Source organism: Siniperca chuatsi, linkage group LG11 (genome assembly GCF_020085105.1).
Source record: "Siniperca chuatsi isolate FFG_IHB_CAS linkage group LG11, ASM2008510v1, whole genome shotgun sequence".
Taxonomy (NCBI): domain Eukaryota; kingdom Metazoa; phylum Chordata; class Actinopteri; order Centrarchiformes; family Sinipercidae; genus Siniperca; species Siniperca chuatsi.
Genome location: NC_058052.1, coordinates 14,201,413 through 14,228,021, shown reverse-complemented (window position 1 = coordinate 14,228,021; position 26,609 = coordinate 14,201,413). Strand labels below are relative to the sequence as shown.

At 41.3% G+C, this 26,609-nt stretch overlaps 2 protein-coding genes across 12 annotated transcripts in view; one reads left to right on the top strand and one right to left on the bottom strand.

Annotated features, from left to right (window-relative positions):
• The window catches only part of wdfy4 (WDFY family member 4), a 41,899-nt gene that overhangs the window by 11,261 nt on the left and 4,029 nt on the right, over positions 1-26,609 (top strand). For 2 of the 7 annotated variants that reach the window (XM_044213095.1, XM_044213094.1), the window contains 45 exons: positions 301-1,031; positions 1,176-1,269; positions 1,364-1,578; positions 1,748-1,851; positions 2,014-2,242; positions 2,591-2,667; positions 2,753-2,971; positions 3,096-3,274; positions 3,378-3,609; positions 4,186-4,334; positions 4,409-4,520; positions 4,621-4,811; positions 4,927-5,079; positions 5,222-5,295; positions 5,646-5,804; positions 5,933-6,027; positions 6,135-6,231; positions 6,354-6,556; positions 6,844-7,010; positions 7,084-7,203; positions 7,289-7,468; positions 7,552-7,704; positions 8,210-8,336; positions 9,006-9,157; positions 9,539-9,777; positions 9,874-9,995; positions 10,149-10,340; positions 10,444-10,553; positions 12,952-13,029; positions 13,157-13,348; positions 13,459-13,534; positions 13,636-13,844; positions 15,422-15,570; positions 15,696-15,810; positions 16,122-16,207; positions 16,299-16,361; positions 19,737-19,779; positions 19,989-20,108; positions 20,207-20,330; positions 20,416-20,525; positions 21,883-22,033; positions 22,908-22,999; positions 24,206-24,415; positions 24,534-24,654; positions 26,166-26,323. In XM_044213095.1, coding sequence (XP_044069030.1) covers positions 301-1,031; positions 1,176-1,269; positions 1,364-1,578; positions 1,748-1,851; positions 2,014-2,242; positions 2,591-2,667; positions 2,753-2,971; positions 3,096-3,274; positions 3,378-3,609; positions 4,186-4,334; positions 4,409-4,520; positions 4,621-4,811; positions 4,927-5,079; positions 5,222-5,295; positions 5,646-5,804; positions 5,933-6,027; positions 6,135-6,231; positions 6,354-6,556; positions 6,844-7,010; positions 7,084-7,203; positions 7,289-7,468; positions 7,552-7,704; positions 8,210-8,336; positions 9,006-9,157; positions 9,539-9,777; positions 9,874-9,995; positions 10,149-10,340; positions 10,444-10,553; positions 12,952-13,029; positions 13,157-13,348; positions 13,459-13,534; positions 13,636-13,844; positions 15,422-15,570; positions 15,696-15,810; positions 16,122-16,207; positions 16,299-16,361; positions 19,737-19,779; positions 19,989-20,108; positions 20,207-20,330; positions 20,416-20,525; positions 21,883-22,033; positions 22,908-22,999; positions 24,206-24,415; positions 24,534-24,654; positions 26,166-26,323 — 6,972 coding nt within the window. The remainder of the gene's footprint in view (positions 1-300; positions 1,032-1,175; positions 1,270-1,363; positions 1,579-1,747; positions 1,852-2,013; positions 2,243-2,590; positions 2,668-2,752; positions 2,972-3,095; positions 3,275-3,377; positions 3,610-4,185; positions 4,335-4,408; positions 4,521-4,620; positions 4,812-4,926; positions 5,080-5,221; positions 5,296-5,645; positions 5,805-5,932; positions 6,028-6,134; positions 6,232-6,353; positions 6,557-6,843; positions 7,011-7,083; positions 7,204-7,288; positions 7,469-7,551; positions 7,705-8,209; positions 8,337-9,005; positions 9,158-9,538; positions 9,778-9,873; positions 9,996-10,148; positions 10,341-10,443; positions 10,554-12,951; positions 13,030-13,156; positions 13,349-13,458; positions 13,535-13,635; positions 13,845-15,421; positions 15,571-15,695; positions 15,811-16,121; positions 16,208-16,298; positions 16,362-19,736; positions 19,780-19,988; positions 20,109-20,206; positions 20,331-20,415; positions 20,526-21,882; positions 22,034-22,907; positions 23,000-24,205; positions 24,416-24,533; positions 24,655-26,165; positions 26,324-26,609) is intronic. The other 5 variants (XM_044213101.1, XM_044213096.1, XM_044213097.1 and 2 more) reach the window with 5 other exon arrangements.
• Positions 16,403-19,705, bottom strand: lrrc18a (leucine rich repeat containing 18a). Of its 5 annotated transcripts, XM_044213124.1 has the most exons (4): positions 19,526-19,705; positions 18,745-18,835; positions 18,512-18,633; positions 16,403-17,433 (listed from the first exon to the last, which is right to left on the bottom strand). In XM_044213124.1, the coding sequence occupies exon 4, from the start codon at positions 17,427-17,429 to the stop codon at positions 16,581-16,583; it is 849 nt and encodes a 282-aa protein (XP_044069059.1). In that variant the 5' UTR covers positions 17,430-17,433; positions 18,512-18,633; positions 18,745-18,835; positions 19,526-19,705; the 3' UTR covers positions 16,403-16,580. The 5 variants fall into 5 exon arrangements, with proteins under 5 accessions (XP_044069059.1, XP_044069056.1, XP_044069060.1 ...); XM_044213121.1 differs by lacking the exon at positions 18,745-18,835; XM_044213125.1 differs by lacking the exon at positions 18,745-18,835 and having other exon boundaries at positions 19,585-19,662.

The window sequence follows — 26,609 nt, the reverse complement described above, 5'->3', positions numbered from 1 at the left end:
GGATTAGGTCTCTAAATTGAATAAAGATAATGTGATTTTGTTCACCTCCAAAAACTAGTTACCAGAAATGATTTATGATATATCTATATCTTTCATCTATTTTTCATGACATTGTTTTAATTGACTAGGGAGATGCTTTTAAAAGCTGAGACTTTGAGCAAAGCTTAGTGTCTATCAAAATACATTCTCTCTAAAGTATAGTAAACAGAATCTACGTTGTCACGTGTATGATTAAGCTGTGTGATTCCACATGCTCACTGATCCAAATGGTCTGACCGACTCCTCTCTTCTGTATTTCAGTCTGTACTGAAGGTGCTGGAGAGCCCTAATAGCTGGGACGCCTTCAGGAGAGCAGGAGGCTTCACCGGACTGCTGTCTCTGGTGATCGACATGGAAGGAGCTCTGTCTGACCCTCCCCAGGGAGAAGTGTGGAAGTCCCTGGGGCATCAACCGCTGCTGGACCTCCTCCTCCTCACTCTCCACATTCTGGCCTTGGCTGTACATCTTCATACAGTAAACGCACACCATTTTGAGACTGGTGGCTTTTATGAAAGGCTAGCAGAGGCTCTACTCCAGCTGGGCTGCTTCCACACTGAAGGCCCTGAGAAAGAGAAGTTGGATGGAGAGGAGGGCTCTTGTCCCCAGACGGCAGAGGACAACCAGTCTCCTGGAAAGAGTTTCTACCAGTTTGTTGAGTTAGCAGAGGCCCCTGAAACTCCCTCCTCTCCCTCCACCACACCGCAGTCCAATCTACCTGTCACACTTCGGACATGTTTAAGGTTGCTCTCTTATCTCGACCAGTTCGCCACAGGGACCTACTCTCCTCTGGAGTTAAAGTTGGGACTAGAGCCTGAGGATGGGTGTGACGAAGACAAAGAGAAACAAAATGGACCAGCAGAGCATGAAGGAGTGTATTCAGGGTCCCCTCCTGTCCACTTGGGATCAGACCCACAGTCCGTGGAGGACACACAGGGAAGATCCAGAAACACAGCACCTAGTATTTCTACAGTCAGCACAGAGTCTCAGTACAGGTGGATATTTCTAACAGTTTGGAGGTGGTGGAAGCCATATTTCTATAAGATGAATTTCCTCTACATTCATATGGGGTGTATATGTGATCTCATAAGTATCAATCCATATTTTTCTTCGTTTTGTGTTTTTTGCTTGGCTTACAGTAGGTTCACCTGTGATCATATTATTCTTCATCCAGGAGCAATCCGAGTTATTGTGACTCTACTTCCATCAGTGTTTACTCCCAAGGACCCGCAGGTACCTTTTTCTAGACTTGTTATAGTCCCTAATGTTGCATGCTAATACACGAACGGGCCCCAGAATGAGACTGATTTTTTTCCCTCTTTCCCAGCTCTCTATGGAGGTCCAGTTCTCACTGGCGTACCACATCCAGGCCATGGTCAAATCTGAGCGAAACCGCCAGATAATGTGCGAGGCGGGTCTGGTCTCCACACTCCTGGCCCACTGTCAGAGCATGTTGATGGCTCCAAACCACCCATTACATTTACCTGTTACACGTATCTTGGAGAAGCTCTCCTCCCAGGCCATCACACATTCAGACTTCAGGTCAAACATACTCAGACTATTCAGACAAATGCATGTCTTTATTGTATTGAAGATGAAGAGGCTTTTGTATTTTTTTTGTTTTGTTTTTTGTTTTGCTTTTTTAATTTATTTTCAATATTTGTGCTACAATATTCTGTGTCTGATGTATTTGTTACTTTCTCCTCCTCAGAAAGTTCCTGTGTTTAGGGGACCCTCTCATGTGCTTGGCAGACAAAACTGCCAAGCAATTGAAACTAGAATGTCACCCACTAGTCAAAGCTCCTGTTTCAAATGGTACATACTTGTTTTATTTTAATAACTTAATCTTTCTGTTGTTTTATGCCTGCTTTTTACTGATGCATGTTAGATTCAATCGTCTTGAGGTTTAATTTGGTCTTTCAAACGCGGACATGAAGCTGGGCACACATTGGATTTTGGTTGTGTTGTCTAAACCAGGTCACAGTTCAGAGGCAGATGCCTCATCGGGATCTCCAGTAAAGACACTGAAGCGGACCTTCAGCTTATTACAGTCTACAACTCGAAGTGGATCCTCTGCTGGATCTGCAATCCCTGTCCACCAGATCATCAGTCTGGTGTCTATGACGTCACCGCGCACTTTCAGACCACACCGATTCTCCTCCTCACCTGCCTTTGTAGAGTTTGACATGAGTGAGAGTGGATATGGGTGAGTCCCTGTTTTACTGGGTTTCTTTGTAGTCTCTGCAGTATCAAATAGACTAGACTAGGTGACTAGATGGAACTTAATGTTGCAGCACCAATTGATGGGAAAGGAAAAAAAAGTGCATATAATATTGAAAAAAGATGATTATTAAGTATAATAAATTTCAGACTTGTGCATTATTATCTCTCCTTGATGAAAGATAGTACAAATGCTATACATAAAATAGTCATATAACATATGTGCTGCAAAAATGACCTCAGTGAGGTTTGACTCGTGAGGAAATCACTATGTAATGTAAAATGTAATTCATTCATTCACCAATATCTTGGCATGTGACGGTATGCTTTGCAGCTGCCTTTTCCTGCCCTCTCTGGCCACAGTGAAAGGAGTGACAGCTGGTTCAATCTCAACAGGTGGAATTGGAGGAGGTAAGCGATGTGTCTAAATGTTTAATACTCACATATTTGTGAATAAATGTGGATAAAATGTCTAACCATCTCCCTCATGTTTTAGACTGCCGGGGTTTCCCTCCTACAGCTGGTCTCTCATTTGCCTGCTGGTTCCAGATCAACAGGTTCAGTTCAGCCTGTGATTCCCACCCAATCCGTCTACTGTCAGTGGTTCGCCACATGTCCCGGACTGAACAACAATACATCTGTCTCTCTATCTCCTTCTCAGCCTATGACGGCTGTCTAGTTATCTCGACAGAGGAGGAAGCATTTACATACCTGGGTAAGAGTGATAAAAGTTTTGTCAATTTTTGCCCTTGGTGAACTTTACACAACATAGGACTGCACAATCATCAGTTTATACTGCAGAGTTTGACTGAATGTCTTTCTTCATGTCTGTTTAACAGACATGATGGAGCCAGAGGTTTGCACTCCCACTTCTTTGCCTACCTCGCTGAGGTTCCGCTGCTCCAGTATGCTGGTCCCAGGTCAGTGGCACCATCTGGCTGTGGTCATGGCCAAAGACGTGAAGAAGAGCTGTCTGGCCTCAGCCTATTTCAACGGCAAGGCAGTGGGGACAGGAAAGGTAAGACAAGAGGAGAGAGATGAGGAGCTGATGATGGAATTGATTCTATTTCTAATGTGGCATTTATCTATTCATGTATCATAGCCTCTGCATTTTCTGTCAGATGAGGTATATTCAGCCATTCCCTGGTCAGTATGTCTCCATGGACCCCACAGCTGTGATTGATGTGTACGGACTGATAGGAACACCAGCTCTCTGGAAGGAGCATGCTGCTCTAGTGTGGCGAGTGGGTCCTTCTTACCTTTTTGAAGAGGCATTGAGCCCTGAGGCTGTGGCTGTCATGTACACACAAGGCACCACCTATCTGGGCAACTTCCTGGCTCTGCGCAACACAGGTGATTCTTGTGCAATTTATGTCTTTTGTTTACTTCCCTTAAGTCATCCTGGATAAGAGGAAAATTATACATGCTGAATCAGTAAATGTATTTTGTTGTGGTTTATGAGTAACATATGATTCTAGAATAAGATAAGGTTGTTTCTAGATACGTTAGGAATATAGTTTTGATCAGTCAATCTTTTGGTTATCTTTTTTGTGTTATTTATGTGTTCCCACCATGCCATGGTATGCAGTAAATGATGTTACCATGGTGCTCATTGCTTGCATTCATGATTTTCTCTGCAGAACAGATGATGTGCTTCGATATATAGGAGTATCTTATATACTGATGCAGAACAACAAACTATACTATAAATACTTCAAATTCTTACAACTTATGTGTTATGTGAGGACAAATATATTTACATTTACATATTTTCTAATTAATATATTAATTAAATGCAATTGCATTATGCACAGCTATTTTTTTCTTAGTTTTAGATAGTGATGATTATGGTGACGCATCACATTTGACTTTTGTAAGGCAGTTCTACTTAACCTTCCTATGTTGTCTCACCTCTCTGTTTGTGGCCAGGCCATGATCCAGATGAGTCTCTCCCTCTCAGGCTGGTTCCTGAGGAGAGGATCTCATTTGGCATCAACCCAGCAATTTCTACATTAACAACTGTTGCACAGATCAGAGAGGATTACAATGAGGTGGACTGCAGACTGATTGCTAAAGAGGTAAGGCAGGCACATGCTGAACCTATGTGTTTATTGTTTTGATACAGAGTAGCAATCATTGTGTGTAATTACAGATGGGGATAACATCTCGGGATCACTCCACCCCTGTGCTCCTAGCTCGAAACATCAGCCAGCACCTGAGTGGTACAGCTCGCACCATAGGAGCAGCCCTGATTGGACATTTTGGTAAATAAAGTATTATTTTTATTTCCGTTTATTTAGTTTATTTCCGCTTTAGTTGATTCTTGCAGGCTCATTTTTTAAGTGCATGGTCTCTTTGTTCTAGGTGTGCGTGTGTTCACCCCCAGCAGTGCATCTAATGGTTTCCTCTACAGCGGTGGGCCTGCAGTTGTTCTCAGTCTAGTTGCAATGGCACCAGATGATAGCGCTCTGTATGCAGCTGTTAAAGTTCTTCTTTTTGTGCTGGAGACCAACCTTGCCATGCAGCAGGAAATGAACCGCATCAGTGGATACAAGGTCTGCCAGATCTTGTAAAATCACTGGAGTAGCTACACAATATGCATAAACAGACATCTGAAATCTGCTTACCTTACTGTGATCTGTTCTTATATATCATTTGCACTCCTTGTAGCTGCTAGCTTTCCTGCTGAAGATGAAAAGCAGTCTGGTCAGCCACAGAACCTTACAGTTGGTTCTGTATCTCTCGAGTTCAGTGGAGCTGAGGTCTGGTTCTGGTTGCTTACAGAACATACCTGCTTTCCAGGCCCTGCTGTGTGACCTGGAGGTAAGCATCCAAATTCTAGCATAAAAGTTCAGCGGAAGTAGGGAATGGATCATTTTTATGTCCATGCTGTATTTATTTGGAAAGTTTTTAATTGCATCTTGAAGCTAAGTTTTGTTGCTCTCTCATTATACCATGTTTTCAGGTATGGCAGAAGACAACAGATAATCTGGACCTTTCAGTTCTGAACCACTTTGCTGAAATCCTGAAATCTTCAAGGTAATTTCCACAGCTATCAGCGTGTGACCAGACTACACAGAATATGTTGTAGCTTTAATCTTTATTAATTATTAACTCACGTGGCCAACAAGTTACATAACACAATAAAGAGGGTCTTGTTCAGGACAGACTTTATCGGCTGTTCTGTCAACATCTGCAGCAGCCTGTCATCAATATCACGGAAATGTATAACTGAAATAGTCAAGGGAATGTTCAACAGAATCAGTCACAGAGGCTGAAGAGAATGACTGAATGTGTGCATGGATTGCTGAATTAGATTTTCTGTCTGTGGGAACAGATTGTGATTGATATTAATGCTCTCTCCGTTTCTATCTCTGGATTCTCTGCAGTGAAAGCAGGAATGCAGCGGTCATGCACAGTATGGGCCTGCTACCAAAGCTGCTATTCAAACTTTCTGATCCTGCTGTGACTGTTCAGAAGGTTAAGATCATTTCTTGTGTCATCACATCCCTCCTAAAAGCTCACTTCACCCCTCTGGACATATGCAGGTACGGTCTGGGAATACATCAGCCACAACAAAGTGCTCCTGTCATACAGTTTTCACATAAAGATGTCAGATCAATTCAGTTTTTAGGAATAGCTCTGTATTTAAAATATGTTCTTTTTATCTGGTCAGACTTGGGCTCTTCTTGGTCTACACACTCCCTCCTCTTAGTAACATGAATGAAGGCAATGAGATATCTGACAGTGATCTTTCACAGGATATGCCAGGTACACCATATAGCACATAACTACTTTCTATACAGTGCATTACATGTCTCACAGATGACACAAGTTGTTACCGGTGCTGACGTAGATTTGTCTTATCTGTGCTGTAGCTGTGAGTTCTGATCCAGCCAGCCTCATTTGGATCCGCAACCAGATGTTACTCTCTTTTTGCGAAATCCTCAACTCAGACAGCCTCCTAATCAAAGAGTGAGTAGCATCTGTTACTACTTAACTAAACCAAAACTGGAACCAAAACATATTATCCAAGTATTTCATGTGCCTTAATGTCATGGCAGAAACATGAACATCATGTTCTTATTCCCCACTAGTCGTCAGAAGGCCTTATTTGATGCCCTGGGCAGTGATTGGTTCCTGCTGTTCCTTCAGCCCCACCTTCACCCTTCCACCTTGAAACTGGGTCTCGTCCTGCTCACACACTTTCTGTCGAGTCCCAGCCAGCAGAACAGCTTCAGAGAGGGGGTACTCCCAGCAACATTCATTGAGGGCATGGAGGAACCCTTTGCTGTCATGGGTACATAAAGTTGAATAATTTCTCATGTGAAGCAGGGAAATAATTCAGTGTTGTCATTTTGCCTCTTTCACTGGAATCATATTGTGACCATATGAAGGGAAGATTTAGATATTTTGATACACAATGATGATGGTGTGTAATTTATAAATAAATCAAACTAGATAGTGATGTTATATTGTATTTAAATATTTTTAGACATATTGAACATCTTAGACTAAAATCTTATGACTGTGAATTTGTTACTTTCATCCAAAATCAACTTCTATCATTGATTTCTTGCCTTGCAGACAACCTCCGAGCCCATTCTTGGTCTTATGAGTGCTCCAGCACCACATGTCCTGGCTTTGATGTTCTAAAAGGGCTACTGATCAAACACTCTCACCTGCCTCAGGTGCATGAAGCCCTGGCTGCTCTGCTGCTGGGGAAGAAGGCCAGTCACACTGCAGAGGGAGAGGTGAGTTATTGTTCATCTTGCAAATCATCTTCATCATCCCTGTCATAATGCTCTTATTATGTGTCATCTACAGGTGCATTTGGATGATGTCCTACAGTCATTGATTGACAGCCAAGCAGACACTCCTGCTCAGCAGCTCTGTGTTGAAGCTGCGACAATACTGCTGGAATTAGTCAAAGTCATCATTAATCAGGTAAGAATGAACTAACCTTATATCTTCTCAGTATTTTTCACCACAAATTGATAATGTATAATGCATTTTTCTTATGTTTTAACAGCCTTTTCTTTCAACAAAGCACATGTCAGGCGCTGATGCATCATGGGAGTTGCAGCTCCCAGCAAGTGTGATGCAGTTCCTTTGTCTACTGCATAACCTCCGGCCCAAAGACCCACTGTGGGCATTACCAGAGTTCCTCCATGCACTCGCTGGAGTTGTGTACCCTCTGGACGGTTCAGAGGTTTGTGCGTTACTCTGGGTTTGTGAAACCCTAACAGTTCTCATAACTCTGGTCTTATTTACTGGTTTGTCCACTTCTTTCAGGGTGTGGTTGAGCCTTGCGTAATAAGTGGAGGTGAGGTCACATTCAATCCAAATAGGAAGCCAGTGTGCGACTTCATCCGTATTCTGCTAATGGACAGTCTTCTTAATGTGTCGGCCAACACCAGCACACATCCTCTTGTTCTGCTGCTGGAGGTGAATGCACACACACACACACACACACACAAATACAACCAATTACTTAATTTATTTTGTTCAGATCACACTCAAATATCGACATACATGCAACACATTATGCACACATTATTGCCAAAATGCATTCCCACTAAAAAAGGCTCTTCAATATACTATAATACTGCAAAACTCTAATTTCTCCAGAAGGTGCCACTCTTTGCTCAGTTACTAAATAAGGCAGAGCCAAGGTAGTGTTTATAAAATCATTCACCACTAGGAGGTAGAGAACACCAATAGACCCAGAACTACAGATTTCTGTAGAGGTGTTTTTCAGCTAGATAAGCTAAACCTGCATGCACACACACCTACCAACACCTACACTTGAGACAACATATTAGACAAGGTGTTCCCCTCACTATTAAGCATAATAGATGGAACTTTTGATATGTGACGGCTCTTATTTCTATTTGTTGTTCATTAGTTTCAGTCATGTTTTTTTAACTAATAAAGTGCTTAAATGTCACAGTTTTCCCCTGATGGTGCATTGCTGGAACAGAGGCAGAGTTTCCAGACTGAGCTGCTAGAGTGGATTATGGACATCATACACATGCTCAGCCATGAGGAAGAAAAAGACACTCATCTCAACTCACAAGGTAGAATTGCAATGCATGCTTTCCTCATATCTCAAACTGGCCCAACTATTTCCATGCAAAAAAAAAAAATCTCTCATCTGAATGTACCAGGGCTCCAGGGTGTGACGAAAAATCTGTCAAGTGCGACCAAACATTTTCATTGGTCACACCAGTGCGCCTGAAATTTTCAGGTCTGATTAACATAATTTTTTATAAAAATATTTCTTAACAAACACCAATTGGGTGTGCACTATGCATTGCATTTATTGCAAAGAGTGCGCCCAAAGCATGGCTGGGAACAGTGCTTTTTTTTTTTTATTGAAACGTTAAAGCATAGCTGGCAGAGCAGTCTCCCGGCAGCATTTCAGCCCCAGACAGCGGCAAACCGAGGCAGTGAGGAATCAGAAATGATAATAAAATTTAATACTGTTTATAATATAGCCAAAGAAAAGCTATCTTTTACTAAATTTAAGTCCATTTAAAAAAACATTTATCTGCACCTTTATTCCTGTTTACAATAATTTACATGTGTTAAGAAATTACCAATATGTATGGGAACTGACAAAAAACGCTTAAAATGTATTATTAAAAATGAAATGAGTTAGGCGCACCAGTGCCACCAATGTAAAAAGTTAGTCTGGATCCCTGTGTAATGCTTCTTATGTTTTTTAATTGTATTTTACCTCTCAGACTGCAAGAGTGAGAGGCCTGAAGGACAGATGGGCAGGTTAATGGAGAATGTGGTGCTCTTCAGTAAGACTCTGCTGCAGAAACTTTACAGTGGAACATTCTTGGGAGACTCTGGGAGATTGCTCAACTTCCTTGCAGATCAGATTGTAGTGGTGAGACGAACACATAGACATGTACATACAGCAGTATACATGTACCTCATATAGATACTTAATAATAACTTTATTTGAATAGCACATTTCATGCAAAGATGCAGCCCAAAGTGCTTCACAAGACATATCAGTAATAAATAGCAAAGGCAATAGAAAGGAAAAAAAATGAAAAAATATGGAAAAAATGTTTTCACCGTAAATCTGACTTTTGAATTTCATAAACCTGAAAACTTCTGCTAATTTGTAAATTGAAGTTATGAAATTGAATTTTAACCAATTGGAGCTCTGGATTGTGAAAATGTACAATCTGCCCACATGTCACAAATATTTCACTTCAGTTTTATACCAGCTGATAACAGATACACTGCTGTTTACTTCTAGGCTCTGGAGAAAGGCCAAACTCAGAAAGAGAAGACAGTGTCAGCCCTCTACTCGTGCACCAATAAAGTCCTGCTTTATTTCTTGTCTCAACCGCGACATTCCCAAGAAGGAAAGGAAGGGGTCATCAGGGCGTTACAGACCTTCATGGAACGCTGGGATGTTGTCATGGCAACTTACAATGCAAATGTGAACTTCATTACATGCCTTCTTCATTGTTTGTTGCTGATACGATCTGGCAGGTAATAGCGAAAGCAAAACCCAAATGCAGACACACACAAACATGTAGTTGAAACCAGGATTCACTGGTAATTCACACAATCACACTTTTTTTGTAGCTACCCTGAAGGTTTCGGATGTATGGCACGAAAACTGCACAACAGTAAAGCCTCGTCCCACCTATTTGCTACCAAAACCAGACATTCTGCATGCCTCAGCAATGGAGCAGACGTTACCACAGGTATGATGGCCAGTATGTGAGGGTTTATTTACATTCATTCATTTATTGACATTTTTGTAGATTTTCTAAGTCTATGGAGGTTTCCTGGGTCACTAGAGAGTTCAGAACAAATGTGTGTGTGTGCGTGTGCGTGTGTGTGTGTGTGTGTCCCAGATGACAGTGAACTAGTGTCCTTAACGGAGTCCTGCTGGTCAAAGGTCATGACGGAGAGGCAACACACGCTTGAAGAAACCTATAAGATAGAGATCTCAGCGAGCCACACATCGGAGACAGGGCCTGTCAGCATGACTGACATCAGCCCTCTGTGGGAGGAGACGGCACACAAAGCCTGGCTGTTACACACACGTTAGCTCTCACTATACTAATAACTGCAGAACGAGAAGATGCCTGAATGTTAGCTTTATGTTCTTGACATTTGGATTTTGTTTGTCTTTATATACCTCCTCAGAGTCTCAGAAGGAGAAGGTGGCCAGCAGCTCTCAGAAGAAGTTTGATATGATCAGCAACGCTGTTCGCTCAGCTTTGGGCAGACTAGGCAAAGAGTCAGTAACAGTAGAGGTAAATACACACTCACATTCTCTCAATGTTTGGTTCTTTTGCACAGGACAGGACGGAGAGATGTGTATGCTTGTGACTCCCCTTTGAGGAGTGTAGGGCTGTTACTTTTTCCCAGGTGCCCCTGCATCCCTGAGCACTGTGCCCAAACACTCATCCCAAAGTCACTGCTGTGTTTGTGCTGTGGGCCGTCCAGCCCTGTGGGGGTGTTTGATTATTTCTTTAAATGGATTTGGATTATCACAGCTGATTGCCCCTGAGTGGGCATAGTAATTGATATCTGTTAGGCCTATCCATGGGAACACTCACTACAACACACTGTTTGCTGCTGAAGGTTAAAGACGCGTTTATTGTTGTTTTTCCCCCCGAAACACGTGGCCCACATCATTAGTTCCCCCACAACGCTTAAGACGTCGAGCCATCTGGAGCAGGGAGCGGGGACATATTACTCAGGCACACAGGCATGAAATTACCGCGTCTGTGTGTCTGTCTCACCCCCACAAAGTGTATGTGTGTGTTCTTGTTTGTGCACGTGTCTTGCCGACAGAATTCGGGTTGGCAATTATAGTGGTACCAATCTGATGAAAACATTATTCATTTGATGTTGTTCTTTATCATATCAGTCCTTGACAGGCTATCAGGGAGGGTGATGAATTGTTTTTCCATCTGAGAGGCAGAGAAGAAGAGGGAGGGACATTTGCCTTCTCGTTGTGTTGCACCACTTCGCTCTTAGTAGGTTGCAACATGCAGCAAGTGTTCAAAAAACGATATTCAAATCATCAGTAGTGGTCAGCCAGTCTACTCATTTTCCATTCATCCTCATGAAGAAACAAGTGAGTCATTAATTAATTTCTGGATCATCAACTTATGACCTTTGGTTGGCAAGTCATGAGCTTGTGGGGAGTCTCTGTTCAGTCATTGGATCCATAGTAATGTATTTCTACAGAGCACTGAGCATAGTTTCCGAGTCTCAGATTTCTGTTTTTATTGAGCAAAAAACTGAGTTTTAAAGCCTACTGTAGGTAATGAATGAGAATGCAGAGTATGAGACTCTGTCCTCAGTCAAGCTTCAGTGCAATTCTTCTAGAGATTTATTTCATCAGCGAATGCAGTTTCCATAATCATATCTGTGTCCTCATATTAGAAAGATAATTAACAGCACTAATGATCACGTTAAGTTCATTACACATTCACTGCCAGCCCAGAATGAAGTTGACATTATGTTGCCTTATCATCAAAGGTGGCGTATTGTTGGGAAGTCATTAAAATGGAAATGAGTGTGATGTTCTGATGTTAATTGCAGAGGGAAGAGATGAGTTATGTATTTAATGCAGCATTTAAAAAGCCAATGAGGTTCCTATCTGCTAAATAGGGTAATTAATGCTATATATTACTTATGTTTGTCCAAATGAAGGAATGAAATTAGGAGATGATGACGCCGACTTGCTGTTTATCTGTCACAACACGGCTCCAGTTCGCAAACTTCATTATTACTCTCTTTTTTGTCTGTAATATTTCTATAATCTCCCCTCAGATTACTCCTTTATTTCTTTCTCTGCACAACTTCTCATTTGGATAGGCAGTCAGTTATTTAGAGAAACAGTTTTCATTCTCCAGAGGGCTTGTCAAAGTTTGTTGTCAACTTTTATGCATGGGTTTTTTCTGAAATCATGTTGAATTTTTGCATCTCTTGTATTACAGAAGTAGTTGCTTTTTTATTGTACTTGAAATCAATTATTACATTCATGGGGTTATACCACAAAACGCAGAATTAGCATCTGTAAATAAGACTCGAAATAAAGAGTTACTGCATGTTCATTCAGTCAATTAAATGGCTTTCCTGGGTCAGCTGTGAGGATGGACACATGTTGTTTCACTAGTCTCTCAGCGAGCACTGCTGTGATGATGGGCTTAATGAAGCAGTTAACAGTCAGAATATGATCCCAGTGTGTCTGCTGAACATGAGTATCCTGCAGTGTCAACACGGCTCTGTTTTGGGTTTTTCCATTTTTTCTTTTCTTTTCTTTTAATCGACAAATACATACTTACTCACACACAATAAAGGCACACACACATTTTTACCTTGCCCTTGACTGTGGCGTGGCTCAGTGATATTAATGTTTATGTTAATTAGATAACACCAACAAATGATTACATTTCCAGACAGGGTTATTGTAAGGCTGTAGCCACTAGCTTATTTTGCCCAGTGAATGTAATTTAGAACAGATGTAATTATATGAATGCATTGTAATTGCATGAGGAAACAACAATACCATTATGAATATACAATCTCTGTGAACATGATGTGTGTCGTGTGTGTACAATATGAGCTAGAGGAAGAGCGATTGTGCCGCCCGCTCTTTTCATTTGCACCCATCAGGTTACTCTTGTTTCTTTGTAGGAGTTTCTGTCCTACATGGAGTCACATCGACAGAGAGGCCACAGCATGTTTGAGAATATGAGGACAAACCATTTCCAGGTTTGACAGAAATGTTACCATAAGTATACTGAAATAAATGCTATTAAAAAGGAAAAATTGGAGCTGTAATAACGCGTATCTCTGTCTCATGTATTCCCTCTATCACGGGCTCGTTTCTGTGTCCCAGTTACGAGCCAGTGAGTGGGAGCGAGTGAGCTCCATGTGGCTGCATGTGGAGGCCGAGCTGCTGAGGGAGAGATCTGTGTTCGGCCCTGGCCCAGGGGTGATGCTGAGCCGAGACTGGGTGCAAGATGCTGTTGAAGGACCCAACCGGACCAGAGCGCGTGTCCGCAGAAAGGCTCTGAGACTGTCCAAACGGGTATAGCCTTTCAGTTTAGAGTGAGATCTTTGGGTGGAGCAGGGTCCTATTTAGTGTTAGTGACAACTAGTTCGCAGTCCAACCTTTAACAATGCCATATGTTGCTACAGGTGCAAGGAATGCTGTGTCTGGGTTTAAGCACTGGTATGTCTGAGGAGAACAAAAATAGAACAGAAGGTGATACAGGTAAGAAAAGTGTTGCCTGTTATTTTTGTAAAATGTACTTTTACCAGAATATGGGAGGCTGAATGTTAGCTTAGTGGGAAAATTTGTTTCATTTGTGACAGAGCCCAAGATCCTGTGTGAAGTTGGAGCAGAGGCTAAAGAGGATGAAGAAGGGGGAGGACAGGATTGTGACCATCTGACCTTCTTCCCTGTTCTGAATGACACACCTGACCCCTTCACCCCCGAACCCTGCTCCCCCGAACCCTGCTCCCACACACAAGACTGCTCCGACATACGCATCATCCTGCAGAAGCTGCACCCTGGAGAGGAGGTACTGTAGCGCAGGAGGGTGTGTTGGAAGGCTTGGCTAAAAACAACATGCCTAAACACAAGCACTACTCCTTCTCACCCTGCTAATATTCACAATCATAATTATCTGATGTAGACTAAGGGATTCCAATAGCCCAGCGCTGCTATCAGAATTTCATCTTTCCTCATTAGTGTAATGTTTTAATGTCGAGGCCCAGCTCAGCTCTTCTCATTCTTCCAGTGAGTTAGAAACCAAGGCACATGTTGACAGGGACTCTCATCGCTCCGGCAACCAGCCGCGGCTTTTAATGTTTCTGACAGAAGTATTAATAAAAACAGTAGGAGGTGATGCAAGCTGTCTTACATCCGCTTAGTAAGTGTGTGATGTGTGCACGTGTGTCCTGATTCTTGCAGTGGTTCAGTGTGTGAGTCCTGCTGAGCTTCCTGTCAAATGAACACAGTCATTAGCTCTGAAAAATGCACACACACACAGACTAACACACACACACACACACACACAGTAACACACAAAGGGAGACCCACTCATAATTAGCTTGCCAGCGCCAATAGTGTGATTATGACAGTAATGTGTGTGGGGAGAAATCAATGGTCTGACATTAGGCTCTCAGTCAATAAAAGTCCTCCTTTTCTCTCCTTCTTCCCATCATCAGCTAAATCACCCACAGACTGATAACGCATATCTGTCCAGAGCACAGTAAGGAGATAAGGAAACAAGTTTATTGTTATGTATTTAATCTTTGATAACAATAAATTTAACTAGTTTTTTTTCCTGAAATCTTGTCATTGTTAGGGAGAGTAGGCCTGATGCCACTTTGTGTTCACTGATGGAAACTACCATAAAATCTGACCATGATATAGCTCAATGTAAGCTTTCTGTGCCATGTAGCTGAGACTCACTCACCTTGACTCTTCTTAAACGCTTTCACATCCATATCTATCATAGTGTGTCTCTGTGTGCATTCAGACAAGAGGTTCTGATCACTTAGCAGGTTTCCCATTGTGTGTGTGGCAGTGATTAATTCTCCTAATAATGGCCAGACAGGGCGTCCTCCACCAAGTGTGTGACTCTGTGTCTGGGGGTAGGGAGTCTTATTTGATTAGTATAAATTGTGAGGGGCCTGCGGGTATGTTGGGGCCCCATATGGTTTTTTGGGCGCTGTGTCCCAGAAGGCCTGCAGAGGGGCCAACACAGGGAGACAGCCAGGTGCACACACTCACTGTGAAATGAGGGGAGACAATAGAATTAGCCACACATTATCACAATGCAGTTAGCATTAGCTGCAACCAGCGCTGAAAGCAGCATGTGGGTCCACTTTGGCACTGGATTAAACACACAGTCACATGGCTGAAAAAGGGGCTGGGCCTTCTTCTCCCCATCAATCAACTCTGATAATGAAGTGTTCAACTGTGTCTTTTTAATAATGATTAAAATATGTGATTAAAATGATCAATCAAGTAAAGCCCGAAGTGCCTGTGATGCTGCCATGTCATGTCCCGGGAGAGAAATGTGCTGATGTGTATTGTGCCTCTCACATGGGGCTTAATGTATCTCTCTTTCTCTCTCTCTGCTCTCTGTAGGTAAAGGCTAAGATGTGTGTAGTGATGGTGAGCGGCCTCAGAGTGACGGAGGGGGTGCTGCTGTTTGGGAAGGGGAGCCTGCTCTTGTGTGAGGGATTCACTCTTAGTCCTGCCGGAGATGTTTGTTGCAGGAAACACCACCCCAGCAGGTACAGCTCTGTGTGCCTTACAGTTGTGTGCAGTTATAGCAAAGCATCTAATGAGCATACATTAGCTTCTCCATTGTCTCAATTAGTCATCTTTTGTCCTCGGTGTCCCTTTCATTCTCTGCCAGTGTGAAAGATTCCTTTATTTCCACCATGCTGAGTAAAGAGCTGAAATCAGCCAGCTGCAGACGCTGGCTCTATGAGGATATCAAGGAGGCCCGCTTCATGCGTTTCCTTTTAGAGGTTAGACATCCAAATGCTCCCACAGATGCTTTGAATTAACATTCATCTTATATTCAGATTGTGTCTACACAGGATTTAGTTGGAATACATTCACATTAGATGTTAAAGTTTGTCATAGAAATCAGATTTGTTGTGCATTTTGCTTGCTGCTGCAGTTGTTTAGTTGTTTCTGCATGTGGCTTAGAGAATCAGTCAAGATGCATGCTAAGTCCAGGTCTAAAAAAGATCATATGGATAAAAATATTGACTAGACACAAATGTCATTGCGTCTGAGTTACTAAATAGCCACTGTGCCTCTCTGTAACAATCAGGACAATGCTATCGAGGTCTTCATGAAAAACGGACATTCAGCCTTCCTGGTATTCCTGAATAGAGACCATGTCTCTGCATATAAAAGGTACCATATTTATTTAAACTGGATGTTAAAGTTTTTATTTTCAGCATTCTGACTATGATCCTTATTCTTTCCCCTCGCTTTCTCCCTGCAGGTTGTGCATGGTAGTGTCAGCATTAAAAGGCAGAGGGGTTGCTGAGGTCATTGCTAATGCCAGGTAAGTGTCCACCGTTAGTCACAGTCATCCAACAGCAATACTTCTAGAAATGTAATCACTCTTTTTATTTCATCAATTGAAATGGAAAATACATCAAAAAATAGTTGTGTGACATATAGTAAGATATTATGCAAATATTATTATAGTTTTTATGGCTACCTAAAAGTGACATTTATTCAATTTGTTCCATAGTTTAAGATGATGTCAGCAGCTGTTTGGTCATTTGATTGGCTTGTGTACCACCTTTTTTATTCTCCACACATCTTGATTGACTGTAGCCACTGAGTTTGGCACCATCAGTCCTGGATAAGTTCTTATCCTTTTGTCCTCAAACATGTCACCACCACCACCACCACCTCCTCCTCCTCCTCCTCCTCCTCCTCCTCCTCCTCCCCCTCTCGTAAGCCTTTCCCTCTGCTCTTTACATCTCTTAAGGCATGTCCTACACAGGCTGCTCTCATGGACCAGGTACACATCTTCCTCTGGTTCAGATTTTTCTTTCAGCATCCCCTCAGCATCCCCCTGAGCATATGATAGAGGATTTCGTTTCATGTTCACCTTAGTGAGGTTGCGTAGCACTTTCACAAACTCTGGAAGCTTGATGAAGAGGTTATCAAACAGGCCTAACTCTTGGAGGCTATCTAGAGCCAGCATAGTGGGAGGCAGGGTGTCCAGCTGGTTCATCCCCAGATTGAGACTCTTCAGGCTGGTGAGAAATCCCAATGTGGAAGGTAAACCTGAAGAGGTTAGGCGGTTGTTAGAAAGGTTGAGGTGGGTGAGTCCCACCAGGTTGCCGATGGACTCGGGCACAGATTCCAGCTTGTTGCTGTGTAGATCCAGCCATCTGAGTGACGAGAAGTTCCCAATGTTGTCTGGGAGTTTCTGTATCAGGTTGCGGCTGAGATCCAACTCATCCACATTGGACAGTTTGAGGAGACACTTTGGAAAGATGGTTATACCCATGTTGCTAAGGATTAGTCTGCGCCGTCCATCTGGGGTCATCCGTATAGCCTTTTTGGCAATCTTGAGGGTCACCTTTGTCCCTTTGGCTCCCTTCCCTTTGGGCATGGTACTGCAACACAGAGAATTACTATGTAACAGTTCAGTTTAAAATTTCAGCTCAGCCTCACTTTAATGATAGTTGCCCCCAAGAGGCTTATTTACAATAATCTATCTAATCTACACCACCACACAGTACTATAGCAAATAAATGTGTTGTGTGTATGTTTACGTGTAAATATGTGTGTGTAAGCCTGATGTGATTTATTCAGATACAAGGGCTTATGTATGGCCCGGGGCAGTAGGGAAAGCATGCTCTCTGAGGTATGAGAGCTTGAGTGGTGTGTGTGTGTGTGTGTGTGTGTGTGTCTCTGAGAGTGCGCGCACACGTGTGTCGCAGTGTTTTGTCTGCACTAGTGCGTGTTCACCCAGTGTCGCCCATGGGGGTATTTAAGAGCACGACTCTCTAATTAAGGCTAATGCAGGGGAACAATAGGAGAGAGGCGACACTGGGTAATACAACAAAAACAAATGAGTGCTGATGCTCCCTCACCATTCAACTGATTGAGCTGCTCTTTTCAGGCAAGCACTCTGTTTGTGTGTGTGTGTGTGTGTGTACAAACATGGATGTACTGTACTACCGTACGTGTGCGCGTGCACAAAGAGTCAAATCAGGACTTTGATAAATGATAGTTGGGGAGTGTTGGGAGTGTGATGAGGGCTTCGCTCTTCTCCCCTCCCTGTCTGAAAGAGCAAGGTGTGTGTCTGTTTGTGTCTGTGTTACACCCCAAGGCCCTCTCTCGCCTCATTCATCATCCTCAGGATGAGAGAGGTTATCCACTGGTGCTTGTTCCCATTATAACCTCCTATAGAAAACTATTGCATGAAATTATTGCCTGCAATTAGATAACACATACTGGGCCAAATGCAATGATTGATTTAGTGTAGTTTTACAAAATAATTTGGTCAGGAGTTATTGGATGAGGGGAGGATTTTTTGGTGTTAGAAAAAATGGATACACTTAAAGTAGCACCTTGCTCTCTAAATCCATTTACTGTATGCATCCTTATTTAATTTTTCAGTTTGTATCCTTCTGTATTCTTGTTTTTAAAACTTTTATCTACATTTCCAACATGAAGGTATGTACTCACCATATTTTATCTTCTTTTTTCCTGAGTTGATGTTAATCAAGTGATGAGATTGTCTTCCGTTTTAGAAACATACCAACAGCTTTAGCTCCTGTGAACAAGCCATTCAGCTTGAAGCCTCTCACCTATGTACCAAAAAAAAACCTCCATTACTGTAGTCATGAGCAACAAAAAAAAAAACACCTTAAAACTACATTTCCAATTTGGTCAGCATGTAGAAGTTGTATTAATAATACCTGGCAATCCTATCTCACAAAATGTGGCGTTGAAGTCAAGAGGAAAGATCAGGAATGCACCGTTTGTGATATCAGCATTTCCCTAGCCTCCCTACACCGAACAGGGAAAGTCAAGGTTCCTCTTGTTTAATAGCGTTACTTAGCAACTAGGGTGCTTGGCGCCAGGACTTTATTGCCATGTTACAGGCCACAGAGGGAAAAGAGATTTCAGGAGCAGTTGAATGCTTTCCTGATTGAGATTAAACAAGTTTAGATAGGTGTTCCACGAGTAAAATACTAATGAAATGTTCAGCAACATTGTCATTTAGTATAGATGTTTTGTTTAGCCAAACACATATTCTGGTAGATTAATTGGAAAACAAGGTATTTTGATTGAGCAGTTTTTGTACTCTTAAGTGTACTCTATTTGAGTGAATCACCTCACAACACTCTATGAACAAACACCTAGCGAAACAGCTGGAGAAAAAGCTATTGTTTTTCTTAGCAATGAAGCAGGAAATCTTACATGTTTTTCTTGTAAATCCGTGAACTGTTCTTAGGCAGAAATTTGAAAGAGAGGTGTTGTTCCTGTTTGACCAGTAATCATTAACCTCTGCCTGTCATTTTAAAAACTTACCTTACAAGGAAAATATTACTTCCTCTTTTAAATAGCTCACTTTGCTGATGGAGACTAGTCAGACAAGTTACAGTGTTACCAAAAGTATATTTCCTCACAACCTACAGGTGGTACCGTGTGTTACATCCTCCACATCTGTACTACACTATTTATGCTGTAGCTCACCTCAATCCCATAACGGCTCCTACAGCTGTGTACACACGATTTCTGTTTCACTCACTCACCTCCACTCTGCTGCTTCAGAACTCTGCTGTGTTACATTTCAATACTGGTTGCTAGGCAACAATGCAAGCAGAAAACTTTGTGTTGGTAGGCACTGCTCAGTAAACAGCCTCTGATGCTAATTCAAGGTATTTGTTTTTTTATTGTGCTTTAGGAAGACTCCTGTGGTTGAAAAGGCAGCCCTTGTTAAATGGCAGGTAATGTAATAAACACGGCCCCTCATCCATTTTGAATTATCAGAGTTGTTTGTGCTTACGGATTCACTTCTTTTGACATCAGTAGAGACTGCCAAAATGTTGAATAGATATGACATTAATAGTAACCCAGTTCCACGTTTGTTTATAACTATATTCCTGTGTTTTGTGAGGTGGTTATCTGCTTCATATTACTCTTGTCTGTCCTCCAGAGAGGGGAAATAAGTAACTTTGAGTACTTGATGCATCTGAACACCATCGCTGGGAGGACATACAATGACCTGATGCAGTATCCAGTCTTCCCCTGGGTCCTAGCTGACTACCAATCAGAGGTAAGATCACACACAGTAACATCTTTGTCTTGAACATTCATATTTCATTGTAGGGTAATGAAAGGGTTACGGGTTTGATTTATCTCTGTCCTTGATAGACACTTGATCTGTCAAATCCTGCAACTTTCCGTGACCTGTCTAAGCCAATGGGAGCTCAGACAGAGAAAAGGAGACAGATGTTCATCCAGAGATATGAAGAAGTAGAGAACATTGAGGGTGAAGGTATGTGTTCAGCTCTTAACTTTTCGTTCTTCTTTTCTTTTGCTATTCACTGTACTTTTTTATTCAACACACTTTTATTCCTTAGGAGATTTATCGGCTCAATGCCACTACTGCACCCACTACTCCTCAGCCATCATCGTAGCGTCCTTCCTTGTTAGGATGGAGCCGTTTTCACACACCTTCCAGACACTGCAGGTGAGGCCTTGAACACCAGGAAGTGCAATGCAATACAGCTAGACTCTCAAATCATGGTTGGTCATTTTTATCTCCTTAAAATGGATAAGCTGGTATTAGATAAACTTCTGTGGCTTAGTGCCCACAGTGGGGAGGTCAGGAAGAAATTACCTGAATTGTTGTCTTATTGACCCATTTCCACATCATAAAAAATCTACTACTTTAGTTCACAATAGAATAGAAAATGGAAGCATTTTCCTCTGTTTCTGTTTCTCACTTTATTGGTTTGTGCCCTAACATTAAATACATCCATCATATGCAAAAGTATAATACTAAACAAACACTTCACTAATGTGATTATATCACAGCAAATATGTGTGTTTTTTGATGAATCAGATAAAATCTAAACCTGACAGCTGTAGCACAAGATTTCACTGCCACTAACTGTGTCTCTTTGGCATGAATGCAAGGCTCATCTTATATATTGGAGCTCTGCAGAAGTCTTGGCTCTCACACACATGAACACACCAAATACATGTACACACCAAAGCATGTTACAGTAAATGATAAATGTATATTATGTAATGTATAAAGGTCAAATTCTGAGTGTAATCACTGCTGATCACTGAAGGTTTTGTCTTGATATTTCTGAAGAAATGGAAGAAACTTAATTTTATTATCAGTCTGTTTCCACTAACCCACAGGCTCTTCCCAGTGCTCCAGATTCCCATTGACATTCATCACTTTGTCATTTTTTATTTTCAAACATAATCTTGCTAATAATATGACTCTAATATGAGCTATTTTCAGCCCTCCAAAACCTGTTTCAATGCTGTTTTTGGTATGAAAGCAGATTATAGGGAGATTTCAATATATATGCAAATAATTACAGAAAGCATCTAAAAGAAGCCAATGCAAATAGCCACAGATGTTACCAATTTACAGTACAGCATCCAATTGATTATAATGAAAAGGCATGCATATTTGATAGTCAGAATAAAGCAATAAAGATGTTAGTCTGGTGAATTACAGTGCCTTTTTGTCTTGTGAAGCGCATAACGGGTGTGTAGTAATATCCATAACTGGATTTACATCTCTAACCGAGTTTACCAGTATATATGCTATTTTCATTCATTGAGGTAATTGTTTTACTCTAAATTACATTCTCTCTCATGAGATTTCCATCATAGATTATGGAATTTTACAGAAAGATGAAACGCTTCCTTCAAATAGTAGCAAATATTTCCTGCTTATATAATACAGTGAAGAACATAAAATATGGTTCACTACACTGAATCAGGCAGACTACTTTATTAATATGCCTATTGCAAAGTTTGGTTCAACAGTGTACTGAGTGTTGTGCCTCGTCTTTCCACAGGGTGGGTTGGATATCCCAGAGCGGATGTTTCACAGTGTAAAGAAGGACTGGGAGTCGGCCTCCAGAGACAACATGGGGGACGTCAGAGAACTGATCCCAGAGTTCTTCTACCTGCCTGACTTCCTGCTCAACTCCAACCACATCCAGCTGGGTCAGGCACAAAAATCATCCTCTGTGTATCTAAATGAATGACTGAAAGTATGAATTTCCTGTTAAGATATTTGCCATGTACAAGTGCCTTTGTTAGTTATTGCTTAAAAGATTAGACTATCATTATTTTATAGTTTTCTTATTGTCAACAAATCCCATAAAAAGACTCAAACCAACAATCATCTCAGTCTTGCAGTACTTTCCGACTTCCCTACCCTGTCTGAGGCTCTCAGCCCTAAGCCCATTCTAGAAGACGTAAATCTTTAAAACCTGGTCACAAATATATTGTTTGTTTTTTTTAAAGGCTAAGCTGCAGATTGAGGCACATTTGGTGGTCTAGTGAGTATTTACAGCAGCAGGATGGTGTATTTGGGGTTGAAAATAATAATAATAAACTACAGTGCCCATGTTCATCGTAAGGAGAACAATATACATTATCACCGGCCTTATCCTTTAAATGTGCCTAGTTAAGTTTTCTTGTAATCCTTGGATGTGTGGAATGCATTTCCTTCCTTATTTTTAAAACATTTGCAAAGCCAGTTTTGGGAAGAAGAAAAAAGAAAACAAATTATAAATTGTTTACATCAGCTGGCAGTCTTCTTCCCTGCTTTTCGCTTGCGCATCGCTGTTAATTGGCACATTACTGCCAACAACAGTCGATCAGTGGAATTGTGTGAAGCTGTTGGCAGGGATGTGGATCGCGTTACTCAGGTGCTAATGCATATACACGTACATCCTCGTGCATGTGGTAGCAAAACGGGGAACCACTCATCAAAACATTGCTCCATAGTGCCACCAGTGGCAAAACACTCCACAGGGTATCTTTAGGATGACACACGGTGATGTGATGTGACTGTGTATCCATATCTCTATAGGCTGTATGGAAGATGGTACCACTCTGGGTGATGTGGAGCTGCCTCCATGGGCGAAAGGGGACCCCCAGGAGTTCATTAGAATCCATCGAGAGGTCAGTGACCCCCAACCTCACCAGGCATGTCCGCTACAATTGGCCAGTCTGGCCTGTTACATACAGAGATTTTTCCCATAAGACCTAATAATGTTTGTCAATACTAGCTGATGTATGTACACAGAAGATGGACTGTTTTAGTTTCTAAAACAAGTATCCACTGTAATAGTCGCACTGCAATAGTGTTGGTTGCATTCAGTCTGTTTGTCTTCATTCTTTCTACCATAGTATAAGAGACAGATCTTATTCACAGCAGCCACTGTCTTATTTATTAAATTCTCTAAAGGCCATCTTTTCTCACTGAGTTTGGTTCAGTTAAATTCTTTTAGTACTGACTTCTATTCAAATATAACGACCAGTGGTCTTTCTTATCAAGAAAATACATCAAAAGGCCTGTATCTGAAGTTTAGATGACAGATATTGAAGGACAACAAGACTCTGTTTTTCATAATGCCATTATTTCTGCCAGCTGTTCATGGGCTGAATATTCTCTCTTTTCTCAGCTCTTTCTTCTCTTTAAATGTATGGGGTTATTGTATACCTCTGTTCTTTTTCTCTCTGTTGGTCTGATTTCTACAGTGTCACCCTCCCTTTTTCCAATCCTGGGGCATCTAAGCTGGTTATCACTCTGTAATCTACTGAACTACTCATATTGCCTACCATTCTCATAAAATTTGTGACTTTAGAAGATTGTTTTTTCATCCATAGACAAATTAACTCAGGACAATATATCCTTGTTATGATGTGTTTTTTTTTTTTTTTTCTTCAGTTTTCTGATATTCCAGGATGGGTTTATTAAGAATGGGTGCAAGGATACACATGCTGGTCATAATGCCCACTTTTCCTTATTAACTCTTCAAAACCACTTTCTGGCTAATTCTACCCAAATCATTCTTTAATTCAAACATGAAGATATGCTCATAACACAGCTGTGCTTCCTGCTGTTTGAGACTTCTAAATGGACTTTTGGAAGAAATCATACAGTACCTGAATAATTTGATTGGTTGTGCGTTCTCACAGAAGTTTCTTGTGTTTCTAAACTCTCATATTAACAGTTTGACTGATGGTTTTGGTCCCACTGTAATAACACTGAGCACTGCACACCGCTGTATTTTAAGACTGCACAGTGCATGTATAGTAGTTTTGTAATATTATTTACTTGGTGGTCTTAGTTTGTGCAACAATCTCCTGCACTGTTTCCCTTAGGCCTTGGAAAGTGACTACGTGAGTTCCCACCTCCACCTGTGGATCGACCTGATTTTCGGGTACCGGCAACAAGGCCCTGCTGCTGTAGAAAGTGTGAACTCGTTCCACCCTTACTTCTATGCTCAGAGAGGCCGGCAGAATGCTAAGGACCCTGTCATCAAAAGCACCATCTTGGGATACATCAGCAACTTTGGCCAGGTTCCCAAACAGGTAAAAAGAATAAACTAAGTGGGGAAAGCAGAAAAAGTACATTGCTTCCTGCATGTAGTTGTATCATATTGTTTTAAACAAATAATCCTTCTTTGAATCATCTTTGTCTTTTCCATAGCTCTTCACCAAGCCACATCCATCCCGCAGTGGCTCTAAGAAAGAGGGATCTTCGCCACCCCATCCAACACCATTTTTCTTCAAATTGGATAAACTGAAGACCACTGCGCAGCCATTCAGAGGTACAGATAGACAGTAAAAGAGGAGCTCAGGCAGCAAATAAGCTATCTTAATCTTAAAGGAATTGTTCGACATTTTGGGAAATAAGCTTTTTTGCCTTCTTGCCAACAGTTAGATGAAAGGATTGATAGTAGATAGTACAAAGTCTGGAAGCAGGGGGATAAAGCTTGCCTGGCTCTGTCCAAAGGTAAAAAACAATCTTTTTGGACAGAGCCAGGCTACCGGTTTCAGTCTTCCAGTCTTTATGCTAAGCTAAGCTAGTCAGCTGCTGGGTGTAGCTTCATATTTAACGTACTCTCAGCCGAAATCTCTATTCCTTTACATGATGGTATAAAATTAAAGCAAATAATAATATAGGCTTATAAAGGCTTATATATTTCCAAACAACTGAATTAACATAGCTATTTTCTGCTGAGTAAACTAAATTCAAACAATTCTAGTCATCTGCATTTGGCACTATGTATTGTTCTTCCTTTATTTCACATCGTTTGATGTAAATTATTATATACAAGATGTGCCCAGGTCTCAAGGGAAATGTTGAAACAGAGCGAGAATGTCCATAGGTTAATTTACACTATGGAAGAGTAGAAGGAGCTATCTGTTAGAGCTACAGTATGGAGATGACTCTTCCACTGAGCCCTACTTAATAATCTGAATATCCCTACAGGCCCACTGAGGGAGAGGAGATGAATCTGCGAATGCTCAGGGAGAGATTCCTGCAAATTACATTTCATATTAAATCTTAGAGTGTCTGATCTGATCAATAAGCAGATAGAGATGAATAGGAGGAGGAATGCTAAGACTAATGCAGACACTACTTTCTGGGGATTTTAGAAGCAGAACTGGCGATAGGATATAATGATTTCTGCCTGTACCTGCATGAATAGGTCAGTTACAGGCACAATTACAGCTCTCTCTCTCTCTCTCTCTCTCTCTCTCTCTCTCTCTCTCTCTCTCTCTCTCTCTCTCTCTCTCTATATATATATATATATATATATATATATATATATATATATATATATATATATATATATATATATATATATATATATATATATATATATATATATATATATATATATATATATATATATACACACACACACACACACACACACACACACACACACACACACACACACACACACACACAACTTGTGCTGTCCATGATGCAGGGTAGGTGTCCCCCTAGGACAGAGCCTCAGCTTGTTGTAACCTGGGAATATCAGTTTTAATTGCCCAGTCTTCAATGGTCAATTTTAATGAAATTCTTTAAAAGTTCACTGAGCTACCAAACTCTTTTAATGGGATTTTTTTGAAGAGCCATTACCTTTATTTGGTCAGGCAAGTTTATTCAGATATACAAAAGACAGAATGAACTTTTTATGGGTGCATATGGTTTAAATGACAATTTAAAAAAACAAAAACAAAACAAAAAACACCCTCTTACTTTCTTCCACAACTTCTCGCTGATGGTGCCCCACTCTCAGTAACACTGTAAACCTTTCTGCAGAGCTGCAGAGAGGCCCGGTAGGTCAGATACTGTGCCTGGAAAAAGAGGTCATGGTCCTGGAGAGAAACCATCTCCTCCTGTCGCCTCTGTTGGGCTGCCTTTTCAGCTGGGGCTTCCCTGACAACAGCTGTGCCTTTATAAACAATGCCACAAAAAAGGTATGTATGTCAGGCGAGATCCATTTTACATTGTTTGTATTACTGCACAACCTTTCAGCTCCACCAAGTTGCATGAATCAAATTGAAATGATGAAATTGCAAATCCTATGCAGGCCCACAATGCATGGCGATGAAATATAGATTTGTTTTTAAATGTGAGAACTGGATCTATAAATTATGTAAACTTTAATAGTATACAACTTTTCAACTCATGATAGTTCACATTTATAGAAACAAAATTTTACCCAATTTAATCACATACATATGAAGCATCTCACTGGGCCAC